Source organism: Acartia tonsa, chromosome 9 (genome assembly GCF_053477335.1).
Source record: "Acartia tonsa isolate MP-2025a chromosome 9, ASM5347733v1, whole genome shotgun sequence".
NCBI classification, from domain to species: domain Eukaryota; kingdom Metazoa; phylum Arthropoda; class Copepoda; order Calanoida; family Acartiidae; genus Acartia; species Acartia tonsa.
The window spans coordinates 1,694,512-1,708,463 of record NC_137268.1 but is presented as its reverse complement, the minus strand read 5'-3'; the positions used below and the strand labels follow the sequence as shown (position 1 = coordinate 1,708,463).

The 13,952-nt window shown below is 29.1% G+C and overlaps 1 protein-coding gene across 1 annotated transcript in view; it reads right to left on the bottom strand.

Moving 5' to 3' along the window:
- LOC145327988 (voltage-dependent calcium channel type A subunit alpha-1-like) overlaps positions 1–13,952 on the bottom strand; it is a 186,549-nt gene that overhangs the window by 41,320 nt on the left and 131,277 nt on the right. Inside the window, exons 28-32 of the mRNA XM_080171515.1 lie at positions 12,241–12,252; positions 7,103–7,225; positions 6,542–6,608; positions 5,756–5,868; positions 3,796–3,813 (exon numbers count right to left, since the gene is read on the bottom strand). Coding sequence (XP_080027641.1) covers positions 3,796–3,813; positions 5,756–5,868; positions 6,542–6,608; positions 7,103–7,225; positions 12,241–12,252 — 333 coding nt within the window. The remainder of the gene's footprint in view (positions 1–3,795; positions 3,814–5,755; positions 5,869–6,541; positions 6,609–7,102; positions 7,226–12,240; positions 12,253–13,952) is intronic.

Sequence of the window (13,952 nt, the reverse complement as noted above, 5' to 3'; positions counted from 1 at the left end):
TAGTTCATTTTTATAGCATAACAAAATTTAATAGATTTTATTTAATGAATTATTTTTAGGCATAAATTTATTCTTAAGATGTCATATATCTATAAAAAAAAAAGTTATTTTTTTTTATTTATTTCAAATGTTCCTTAAAATCCTGGTTAATGTTACACCTTTCTAACTGCAGCTCTAGATTTCAGTGTTCCCAAAAGTACTTATAACTTTATGGTTTAATTTGATATGAATGTTTGGAACATTTTGTAAGTATCCATTTTTCATTCACATAAAACTTGAGGCCACAGATAATCAGCTCTTATCCGTCGCTGGGGAGGTGATAGGTTCGAATCTCGGGCCAACACCGCGTCATAACTAAAGACATTAAAAATGGTTCCTACTGCTGCTATGTCTGGTGCGCGACAAAAATAGTAAGAGTAGGGGAAATACCTTGGCCCACAAACAGGAGCAACTCAAAACCATGCCCAATTAGGAATTCCCAGACAAAGGTCATGCAATCAAAGGTCAAAGAGCATCATCCCTTTAAACGTGGATGATGCTCTGGATTCTCTAGATGAACTTACAATCGAAGGAGACTCCCGCTCTTATGAGGTAATCAGCTCTTATATTAAAAGACCTTTGTCTGGGTTATTTTCAATAATTGAAAAGCAAATGCATTTTCCCTACCCATCTACCCTTATTTTGTTTAATCTATTCAATTCTTTGTTTTGCTAGCTGAATGAAGTTACAGCTGTGTCTAAACACTTTTGTTGGCTGCAATTTGAATGCAATAGTTGTTTTCTCATATATACCTTATTCTTTACTTCAGTGTCTTTCTCAAAATATATGAAAAGAAAAAAAACAGTACAAAATTTAAAACATTGGAAAAAATTATAATAATTTTTATGTTAATATTTTGCTTTATTCAAAATGGTAATTTAAATTTTTAATGCCAATTTCAGTTGGATTGCATTAAATAACTTTTTAAAGTTTTTATGTTTTGGTTTTAGGAAAATAACTAAAATATTAAGGATTATAGTTTTGATAATATCCTTAATAACTGTATGTCAACCTTTTATTCAATATTTAGAACCGTTTTACTTTCATGATTTTGAATGAGCAATAATGTTTTTATTTACGCATCTTAGACATTATCATAGCCTTTGATAATATTTTAAGGTTAAAATTTGTTGGTATTAATTGCTCAAATTACTATAAATAAAATTCAGATAAAATTTATTGTGCTGTTTGAAGGCATATAGAAGTACTATCTCATGAATTTATCTTAGTAGATAGGTATACCTAACTTTTATCTAATTCCTCTTACTATTTCCCCAACAGTTTAAGTTGATAGTTGTATCTAAATATATATATTTTAGTAGGCAGGAGTATAAAAATATTGTATCTGACTAAATGTTCCTTTTCCTGCCCTTACTTTACCTTATACATCCTCTAAAAGGAGTTCATATCCCACAGTTAAAAAATAAAAAAAATAAAAGAAAATGAATTTGCCTTTTTTTGTATATAAATACTACCGACTACGCTCCTTGCATCTATGAGCTCTGTATTCAAAGGGGCAGAAATAAGTTAGAAATATAGCTTAAAACCATCCCAAGACTAAAATCTGAAAACAAAAAAAGTCTAAAAAAACATCACAGGACCTATGTATAGCTTTCCTAAAATAGAGAACCTAATGGGTTCAGTATTTATTGAGATCTTAAGCTTCAGAGAAAAATCCTACTACTTTAAGAATTTTTTAATAGAAAATGATGGCTTTGCTAAAAATATTTTTTTCCATATATAAAAAAATATTCTTGAAATGATTTTGAAAAAAAAATTTGATTGATTCTGTTTTACCATAATCTAAAGATGCTATATATTTCCAAATAATACTCAAGCTATGTTTTATTTTTTAAAATATTGTGGAAACACTTTTTAGAATTACATCTATGAGAATGCAACACTGAGATAGAAACCATTTCAGCTTTCACTTTTTCCCTTCTTCTTTTATTATGCTAAAAAGTTGTTCTTTTTATATGGCTATAAAAAAGTTTTTAAGTATTTTTACAGAATTGAAAAAATAATGATTTATTGCACTTAAAACTCAAACTCTAAACTTGATTTAACTAGTTATATATTAACTAGCGGCTTCGCTCCTAGCCTCTATGGGCTATGCCTCATGAGGTAATTAAAAAAAATAGAGGGGGATTTTTTTTTTTTTTTTTTTTGGGGGGGGGGGGGTTGGGGTGTACCACCTCCCAAGAAAATAGCCTAAAACCACCACAGAACCAGTAGGTATATTCCCTGAAGAGTAGAATCCGATCAGTTCAGTGGTTACCGAGATATGAAGGGACAGACAGATGGACAGACATCATTCTACTTTGTATTTTAGATAGTGAAATGACCTGACATTTTAATTTCTAAATAATAACATAAAGTAATCTATATCCAAGGGTTTTTCAAAATCTACAGGTATCTAAACTAAAGCTAAGATATTTCATAAAGTTTTGTTTAATTATGAGATATCTTTCACAAATTATAAATTTGGTAGATTTTTCATAGTTTACAATAGAAATATTAATATTTTTAAATATTAAGGACTGATCTAGAAAAATAATATGTTCATTATAAAATAAATAATTATAGTAGGTTTTTCTACTTCTATATCACAAATTATAATTAAAATATGTTCACTGAAATAATAATATAAATTTAGATTTACTTTATTGTCTTTTTCTATAACATTAAATATTATCTAAAAGGATATTTTATAAGGAGAGAGAAAAATAATTAGTATTTCTAATTTACTTTTCTCAAAAATAAATCTATTTTTAACCATTAAATGTAAAAATAGACTATTACCAGAGTTTCAGTAGGATGAATATACATTGGTTTCTGAAGAATAAAGAAAGGTTTATTATTTTACAGAAGTAGGGTTAAGGATATAGCTCCAAAGTTAAATTATGCCATCAAAATTTCTACTTATTAAAAGTTGACATTTAGTAGATTAAAAAGTTAGATATTTTCTAAAAATAATCATTACATTTTACAGGCAAAAATATTGCTTTGGGTACACTATCCCTTTTTCCCTGTTCAAAAGGAACATAGATCCTAGGTTCTATATAGCATTGGGAAGTTCACAGAAATTCATACTAGATATATAAGCTTCAAATCATCAATTTGGATAAAAAAATCCACTTATTTTGATCCTTTTAAAAGTTTTCGTAGATTTTTCTACTGAAAGCATGATACCTAACATGAATTTCTTAAATTCAGGACATTATAGGTCTAAAGTACTATGTACTGGGAATTAATCTAAACACTATTGATAATTTTTCACAAAACATATAAAAAAACATTAACTATTTTCTGTTAGATATCTCAACTGACGTTTGAAAAAAAGTTATAAACTATGACTTAACTATTTCTCAATTTAAAAATTCTAAATCATATTATTGTTAATGAAGTAAACATAAAATTTTACATTTTTTCTCATCTGACATAAAATCTATTCTACATTAAGAGCAGAAACATATTTTCTGGAAACAATTTTTCAATTTTTCTTTGAATATATGTCTCTGGCCTTATTCCTACATACATATAAATATTTTTATTACAGGATAATCTGCTTACAAACTATATATTTGGTTTTATCAAAATTAAAGGATTTTACAGCTATGGCCTAAAATTACAGGTTTTTTTCTGGTAGTTTATGTACTCAGGTTTTTGGAGGATTTTTTTTCTATGTACACTGTTTTTTTCTAAAGAGGTTTATGGATATAATTGGATGTTCTCGACTACTAAAACTTCACTTACGCTCGTTTATCTGTCTTACTATAGTTAGCAGAAGGGAGCAAAAAATAATAGATTAGTATAGATTAATCAAATTAAAAACAGATATTTAGCAATTTTAATCAATATCAAATAGCACAATCAATACTTAATTAAAATCAATTAGAATTACTAAATATCCTTTCAATGTAGATTAAAAACATACATTTTTTTATGAAAATGAATATTGAACCTGAAAAAAGAAATTTATCCTAAAAAAGATAGATAGAACAAAAGATAGTAGATAGATAGTTGCATATGTAGATAGGAACAAAGAAATGGAATATTTGGGTATAGTCCCTTTCGTGGCAACGCCTCTTCAGGGGCGTTTCATCGTATTCGCTGGGTTAAAGCCCCCCACAGGGGCTAGAAATAGGGGAAAAGCTACTGTGAAAATACGACAAAACGCCCCTTAAGAGGCGTTGACACGAAAGGGACTATACCCGAATATTTTTCAGAAAATGCATTAGATAGAGAAAGATAGATAGATAGATTCATGTTTATTATTTCTAGATAGATAGGGTTATGAACTTGACTTTAATCATACAGATAGATAGATAGATAAATTCATGTTTATTATTTCTAGATAGATAAGGTTATGAACTTGACTTTAATCATATAGATAGATAGATAGATAAATTCATGTTTATTATTTCTAGATAGATAAGGTTATGAACTTGACTTTAATCAAAGTTAACCAAATCATGAGGACCAACATTGGGCTTTATATATTGAATACATTTTGCAAACTTTTAACAGCAAGCAGTTGAATTATTGATGAATATTTTTTAATAAATAATAAATTAGTTCAGATACTGTAAATAAATTACTGATGATGACATTTAAACATTTTAAGAAATATTTAATTTGAAATAAGTCAATTTCCTTTCTTAAGTATCAATCAAAATACAAAATGTACAAATATTAAAGCCTTGTGTTGTTCCTATATATAATACACCATATATACTTATTGTTAAAGCCTCTTTGTTAGCAAGAGGAAGCTTATTTAATTTCTCTTTAAATTCAAATGGGACTTAAACCCTCCCCCCCCATTTAAATTTTTAAAACAACGTGTAAGAAAAACTGTTAATTTAAAACATTCTAATGATTGTTGAACATATTCAAACACTCTTCAGAAACTAACAAATCGCATTACTACTAATTACCCTAAGAATTGTTTTTTTCTTAGAGGGGTGAAGGGGGGGTATCAAAAAGAAAATATGGGACAATGCCATTCGGATGATATGCACTTATTAATACATATAAACCCCCCCAATACCAAAACTTAGCTCATTATAATACACAGGACTTTTAGGCATTCTGTGTTTTATGTGAATAAGGTGAAAAAAGAAAAGCTATGCCCATAAGTAGCGAAGCAACAACAAAAATCCAACTATTTCAGTTTTAGAAAGAGGGACATACTTTCACGAACTGACACTTCTTGTTTATTAAGTAGCAATATTTTTTTTTTTTTTATAAATTTGCAAATCTTTTTTGCCCCTGATTTATTGTGAAACCATATGTGCATGAGCCAAAACAAAGTGGGGTGGTGAATTCAAATTCAAATGAAATATTATACATTTTGAAACATCTTTTTTAATGGATCTTATATTCAACTTTCGGTTATTCAAAGTCTACATTTTTTATAGATTTTATACAAATGTGATTTAATAAACTTAATAAGGGAATGATGTTTTTTTCCAGTATAGCTCCAAAACGATTCAAAATCCACTGGAATTTAACCGGGTCTCAGAAATACTGTAAAATTATGTTAGGCATCATATTACAGACAATTTTCTACAAATATTAAAATAAAAATCATAGATTTATCTTATGATTTTTCATTTTGATATCCGCAGAAAGCTATCTTTAATACAATGCGATAAATAACTGCTTTAGTATTATCAAGAACAACTAAGAAGCAAAGCATGCAAAGGAAACTTACGCAATGGTATGGTAGAATGAAACAAGTGCACAGGTGACAACAGTTATGTCCATAACATTCCAGAAATCTCTCATGAATGCGCCAGGATGGAGGATGAAACCCTGGTCCAGGATCTAAATGCGAAAAGAGTTTTATTTCTGCTCTGGGTAGCTACCGCAAATATTAAAATAATATGGCATGCCTAGGCCTATAATTTCAAGTAAAGATCTCACAAACAGCTAAACCACTCCTTCTAAATTTTTATGTTAAATATTATCAAACACCATACTTAAGTCAAAGATACACAAATTAACACCATTAATAAAATATAAAGAGACTGTCAAAATTGGTCCAAGATCTAAACACGATAAAGGTTAATTTTTATCCTGGTCAAAAGTTTTATGTTGATAACTGTCAAATGTCATACTTAAGTCAAAGATACATAAATTAACTTTTATACACTTCATTTCATCTACTTATAAATAATCATCAATCTAAATCTAAAAAGACTGTAAATGTGTCAAACATATTTTTTTGGTGTTAATTTAAAACAGTTAAATATTTAAATAAAATAATGTTTAAGCATGCACGTCCAAGCTTTTTATTTTAAGGTGGGTAAAATGAGGGGTTTTAAAGGTAATCACATGTATTTTTTTTTAAATTTTGAGGGTGGTAATAAGGGGTTTCACTGTTTGAGGGGGATAATTTGATCTTTATCCCCCACCTTGAAAGTCTAGGTATTAGAAAACAATAGTAAAAATAAAAGTAAAGTGAAATAGCAGAAATATCTTTAAAAAAAAAATTTACCTTCAAACAAACTTCAAAAGTAAAAATGGCGGTGAAGAAATAGTCAGCTATACCCAGATACACGTTTCTGAAAGTATGAAAAATCATAAATAAGGGGTGCTTTCATCAAATCTTGATTGGTTGGTTCAAACTAGAAGTATTCAAACATATCAACCAATAACTTTAGAATACCGATGGGATAATTATGGGTCATCATTGGCGATGTACATAATTTTATAGGCAATTGTCCTAAATTTTAAGAAATTAAATTGTAGCATTTTTAAAAATCCAAATATAAAAGTAACAGGGTCTCTGTGTGTCTGTCTGTAACGAATGATCTTCCTAGCCGCCTAACTAATATGGTTCTCTTTTACAATATAGCCTCTCATAGGTCTTGGGAAGGTTTATAACTACTTTGGGGTAGGGTACCACTAATAAGAGAAACCCTCCTAAAACTAAACAAAAATGGGGAGGGGGTCCTATTCAACTTCCTCCCCCTTCCCCATTTCGAAATAGCATTATAGAACATTACACAGATTTTGTTCAATTTTCAATAGAAATATAGTGATTTTTTGACAGTACCTGGGGCTATCCTCATCCACTGGGTCCTCAGAAGCCAGTGAAATACTGGACACAGCAATGACAAGCATAATAAAATTGTCAAACAACTTCTTGGTAACAAACCAGTGGATCAACTCGCGAATTCTAAAATAAAATTGGCAGGTTTGAAAAAAATTAGGAAATTCTATTTTAAAATTTTGATTTTCGAAGATTTTTTTATGCAACATTGGAGGATTTTTACACAGAAAAGAATAATTCTTTTTGCAATAAATATTTGCTACTTAAAGTTAAAGTCAAAGTTGACTTAAGCGAAGATTTTATAGAATTAGACTGGGACAAACTCTTAAAAATCAAATATATAACAGAAAAGAAAATTTCAAAAAATGTTCTTTGTTCTACTTATTGTTTTATAGATAGTTTTCTTATACCAGACTGAGTTTAATTTTTCTACTTATCCTGTTTTTTTACCTGGATTAATCTTTACTAAAAAAAGTTTTTCTTTAAATTTTTGTAAAAGGTCTGAAGCGAAGATAGAGGATAAATTTGCCTATTGTCTTATGTACAATAGTTTAAATTAAGTCAATTATAACTAAAATTTAAAAATAGTTATGTATATACTTTATACATACATGTAATAAATGACAAAATTATGGCAAAGGATGAGTTTTTTTTATAATGATTTTTCCCTGTTTCTGTCTTTCAAAGAACAGGTTTTTTATAGGATAGGGATATGAAAACTAAAGAAAAACTTTTTTGCCTGCAATTTTCAAACTTTCTTTATATTGCAGGGATATAAAGAGATAAGACAATTGCATATGAATTGATGTTCATTGTAGTCCCCATTGATGATACTACCCCTTCTGTAGATTGCAATTTTTGGTTGAAATATTTTAACAATCAACAATGAGCCAATCAATCAAATTCAATAAAAGTTCCATAAGTTATTAAGCCATTGAATAAGAAGACGTTATCATAGAATTTTGGGGACTAGTGTAATCACCAACCCAATGCCCCCTCCATCCTTGATATATTGACAGAAAAGTGCAAGACAAAAGGTTTTCTTTAATTGCCATATTCCCTTTCCTTTACATGTGATCTATCTAAATTTAAAGTTCTAACCGAATAAAAACTGTTCTATAAGTATGTTCATTTCGTTATTAACATAGTTTTACTGTATATCAATATGACTAAGTTTTTAAGCTAAAAATAGTTAATACAAAATTTTAACTAATAAATAACATGCAAGTTCAACTATTCTATTACAAATCACTATTTCATTCTATATAAAAATGCATTAAATTTAATTTTTGAGTTTAATAATTTTAAAACTCGATACTATTTTACAACGTTTTTTCATATTTTTTTTGGCATATTAGGCACTCATTCAACTACTGTAATGTATAGCAAAATAATATTTACTTAGTGAAATTATGAACTCTAAATAATGACTGTCGCAATTTCTGTTTTGTAGATTTTCTTAACATTTGTTGAGCATGTTATGCATATTGTAAAAATAACAATCCGATCACTTCTTGCTTGCTTTTTATTCCCTTGAATTGTGTTGCAACTTTGTAATATATATCCAAATTTTTATTTATGATAGCCACCTAAACTTTACTGCAAGAATCCTATAATTTTTGTACATGTTTAGTTTAAAGTAAAATAAGCCGCGCTACACAAAGACAAAAATGATCTTGTTGAATATTGTAATGCGTTTCTTTTTTGCAAATAACGCATCAGTTCCAAATAACATGACCTACCCTTAACACTCACAGTTTGTAATTTTTTTTGATTTCCTTAAAAACGGTCAATATTATAAAGTATTGTTGACGTATCTTATGATAATATAAGATGTTTTAATTTTTATCAATTAAGTAATGCTAATGTCGTTTGGGTGAGTTGCACCTGGACTGAACAGTCAACTTGTCAACTCAAGGCCAGACTCTTGGTCCTTCACCTCATACCTGTAGTACAGTACATTACACTGTGATGCACGACCTTTGTCTGAGAAGTCCTAACTGTGCATGGTAACGAGTTGCGCCTGTTTTGGGCCAAGGCATTCCCCCCACTCTAACTATTTACGTCGCGCATTTGACATAGTAGCAGTGGGAACCATTTTTAACGTCTTTAGTTTTGACGCGGTGTCGGACCGAGATTCGAACCTATCACCTTCCCGACGACGAGCGAATGCGCTACGTGTTGAGCCACGGTTAATTAAGTAAAAAAAGTAATAAATAAATGTGCTTTTGGAGAAAACTTGAAAAAAAAAACAGAGTTCTTTTTGATGACATGTACAATTGGTCATCACAGCAAAAATACAGACAAATGGATATAAAGACACAATTTATCTTTTTAGTGGACTATTTATCTATGCATGATATTCTAAAACAGCTTTATTTATTTATTCATCTGGTAGGGCTTGCCAGACGCCTTATCATAATAATCAGCAATCAGACAAATAAATGAATGAGTATAGAAGTATAACCCAGACAACTACATGGCCCAAGTGGTGGGGGCTACTAGCAAATTGCAACCCATGAGTAGACTTACATATAGGTACTGCCCCTTTTTTTGCTTCAAAGTCAGACATTCTAAACTCCTAAAAAATTCTGACATTAGCAGCCGGAAAAATGGACGCTGAAAGTAGTTGGACCAAAGAAAACCCTCAAAAGGAAGAATTTACGAAAAGAGTGAGGGTTGCAAACTTAATTTTTAGAAATATATTGGATTTACCCCAACTCCACAAGTGTATGATGCCATAGTCATAGTTGTATTTTTTTTAAAGGGTAATTAATCCAATAAAAGCCTCGCCCCCCGGCCCCCCTCCCTCCCCCCTAAAAAATTGATAAATCTGCAACCACAGTAAAGCTGCAGCCTTATATTAATCAGCTGAAGAGTCCTTTTAATTTATTAGTATAAAACATTTATTCCTTTCTATCTAATGTATATTTTACATAATATCTGTATATATCACAAATGACATATAAGAATAAGCAAATTTGTATATAGAATTTGGAATTATATCCTGATATAAAAGTAACAGAATATTTAAGAGTTTGTCTGCTTTGCACCGAAGGATCTCGCTAACAGCTAAACTTATATGGTTTTCCTTAACAATGTAGCTTTTCATAGGTCCTGGGAAGATTTATATTTATTTTGGGAGTGGGTTCCACCACCCTCCCAAGAGAAATCTCTCTCAGAAAAAATGTTATATAGTCCAAAACTAAGATAAGAAGAGGGGGGGGAGGGGGAAGACTGAAAATTTTTTTTTTTCAATACGCAAAAATCTTAAAATGTAAAGTTACTTATTCCTAACGTTCTATATTTATACATTCTGTAGGATGTAACTTGTAAGCAATATTTCAAGCTTCAATGAGCCAACTTATGTAGAGAGCAAATATCATATCAAATAGGGTTGGGCAGGATATCCGGCCATTTCCAATACCCGGCCGGATACCGGATGTTGAAACTATCTGGATACCGGATATCCGGCTGATTTCTAATACCGGATATCCGGTAATTTTCCAGATATTGGGTCATTTTAGTTATATCCGGCCGGATACCGGATATCCGGCATTATAAATCAGCCGGATATCTGGTATGATATCAAAGACAACAGACATAATATATCTAGATATCCGGTAATTTTCCAGATATTGGGTCATTTTAATTATATCCGGCCGGATACCGGATATCCGGCATTATAAATCAGCCGGATATCTGGTATGATATCAAAGACAATAGACATAATATATCTAGATGGTCCATCTGACCCCAAAATTCGTCAAGCAGACAAATACATTTGCTTAATATTTTGCATTTTTCAATTTTTCGAGGATATAATTTCTAGAAAGCTAACTGTATTCTAAGGAATTCAACTATTCTTAGCGACCTCTTTATAGGTGCTTAACTCTATACTAGAAAATACACGAAATAATTTCCCCATGAAGATATATAAAAACGAGTATTTATAGTATACTCATTTATGAAAAAAAAAGGCCTTTCCTATCAAAATATGTACACATTTTCAACCAATTACATGTCCTAATATACCTCCACTGTTCATCTAAAATATTTTGCCTCCAATTTTTTCACCATAAATCTAATTTCTTATTGTAATTAAGAAAAGCATGCTATATTACAATATAATGTAGAAATTGTTTAATTGATTGGTGGATAAGTTGGAACATATTTTGTATTGATAGATCTATTCTACATAAAATATTACATAATGCTTATTTAAATCATAATTATATAAAGTATAGAAATCTACCTAATAATAAAAACATGCTTTTATGTGTCATTTAATCACTGTATTTTTCAACAATCTTATTTTCAGTAATTTCATTTAGTTCAGTAAAAAAAACATCAATTTATATTTTTTAGGGATGTTAGATATAGATCCTGGGATGGTTTTGGGCTATTTAATTTTTAGATTTAATTTGAAGGATAATAGTAAACTAATAATGGAAAAATTGCTAATAAAAAATTTATTAGCTTCAAAAACTTCTTTATAAAAAAACATGAGGATTTTTACTGAACTAAATTCTTTAAAAAATACTGTATACTGCAAAAAATATTATGTAGTTTTAGGTACTTTTACTAAAACCTAAATCTATTAAAAACTAAGTCTACAGTAAAATTATAATAGATATCTAAAAAATTAATCGAACTTTTTATCATAACTGTATCTATGTGTTTATATATTTTATTTTAGTGATAGAGGAAATTGCATCTAGAGAAGCTTATTTTAAAATCATTAATGAGACAAAATGTTTTTTAGTTATTCTGAAGTTATTTTCAATACCAGAAAATAATAATAAGTGTAAAAACAAATTGACAAAAAGTTATAGGCAAAATAAATTTTCTTTAGATGCTATTTCCCTATCCCTGGTATATATCAATAAAGCATGATTCTTTCATCATTTTAAAAAAATATTTTAAGAAAATTAATTAAGAAACATGATATTGATTGCTATGTAGTATAAGTTGGTATTCTAATGCCCAAGTTAAAGTCTCTAAATGAAATCAATAAAAACCAATTCAGTCATTTTTAGATTTGAATTTCTTCATTTAAGACTTTGAATAAAAAAATTAAAAATGAAACAAATTAAAAAAAGGTTGTCTATGTTATTTTTTTATATAAATAAAATACTTACGGTCGCGTATATCTAAAAATGTAAAATAAAAATAATATTTCTATGAGAATGGTTTATATTCAATATATTTATGATTGCCGGCCAAAATCATTACACTCAAAAAAATATTCCCAATTATGAAACTTTAATTATATAATTTTTTACCCCTAAAAAATTTACTTTAAAGTTCATAATATTTAAATTTCAAAGACAGTAAGATATTTTGAACAAGTTTTAAAGTCTCATATTGGTATATTTTACAGTGTAACGCTTTTCATAATAAGATTAATAAGGCAAATATATTAAATATTACATTCTTATTTTATTATTCTAAATAAATACGATGCCTGTTTTTTCTTTACTAACATACCTCTTGTTTTGTCTTTTGCTCAAACTAAAAACATCCAATGCAAGGGCGTCCAAGCTTTTTCATTTAGGGGGAGTAAAATTTCAAAATTAAAATTTTTTGTTGTTGTGGGTAAACCTTTCCCCTCCCCCCCATTAGACGTCCTTAATCCAATGAAGAATGAAAGAAAAATTTTAGTACAAAATAAAGGAGTGTTTAGCCCCTCAAACTTTAAAACCCCTCATTTTACCCCTCCAAATAGTTTAGAAAATACATTAGATTACACCCTCAAACCTTAAAATTAAAAGCTTGGACGTCCCTAGCTATAAGACCTCATTCTAGTACCCTATTGGTGCTTTTATTTTGAGCAAAGCAACTCAGAAACTGACAAACGCCACAATATATAAATAATAATAAAAGCAATCATTCCTCTCTCTAAAGAAACAGACAATTTCATTCTGAAAATACTGCATGGCGGTTCAAGTCAAATATCGGGGGCGGGGGGAGGTTATAGTTAGTTAATATTTATTTTATCATTAATTAAGTCAGGATTTTGAAAGATATATTGTTACCAATTAAAAAATGAAAAATGCTATGTTTACAATAACATCTTCAAAATCATGACTATATTAAATTTATTTACATTTTTTTTATATTTAAAAGTATGAAAAAAATTCCCCTTTATTCAACTCGAAACTTATTAAGTTTTACTAATTCTGCGCGATCATGGCCATTTAAAAGCACAAAATTGACATTTTTGGTTTCTGTGTTAATATGCGGACTAGACTGGAAGCTTAATGCCTTTTCATAATTAATATCTAATATTAGTAACTTTAAGAGCAATAAAAAAATGACCAACATGGTTAAAAAAACAAGGACTATTGAGTTCTAAGGCAAACCATACGGCCAATCATTGATAATTTAAAAAAAGACAAAAGCAAAAAATGTATAAAAAAAGTTATTCTATTGCCATCTTTAATGCTCTTAATATTATTCTGACTTCACAATATCAATCTTACATATTTTTATTATATACTATAGTTGTTTTCATTTTATATACTAATCCCAAGTTAATATTTCTGGTTTTAATAATTTACAAAAGTTTTAATAGGAAGACTTCTCGGATATGAATTACATGCCAGTAATATATGTACATGGAAATGGTGCAAAATGCCCTAATAAATATTAGATATTTTTTAAGTGAAGCTTTTCTATAATTAGTGACGGTCCGTCCGTCCTGAACGGTTAGCTCTTGTTAATTTAAACAGGTTAGAATTGTCCTATCAATTTCAAACTTTGCATGATTATCAGTTAGTCTAGAAATTAGAAAGCGCAGTAACTCTATAATCGTCACAAGAAAGTCCGTATGTTCATTTAGAACATGCTG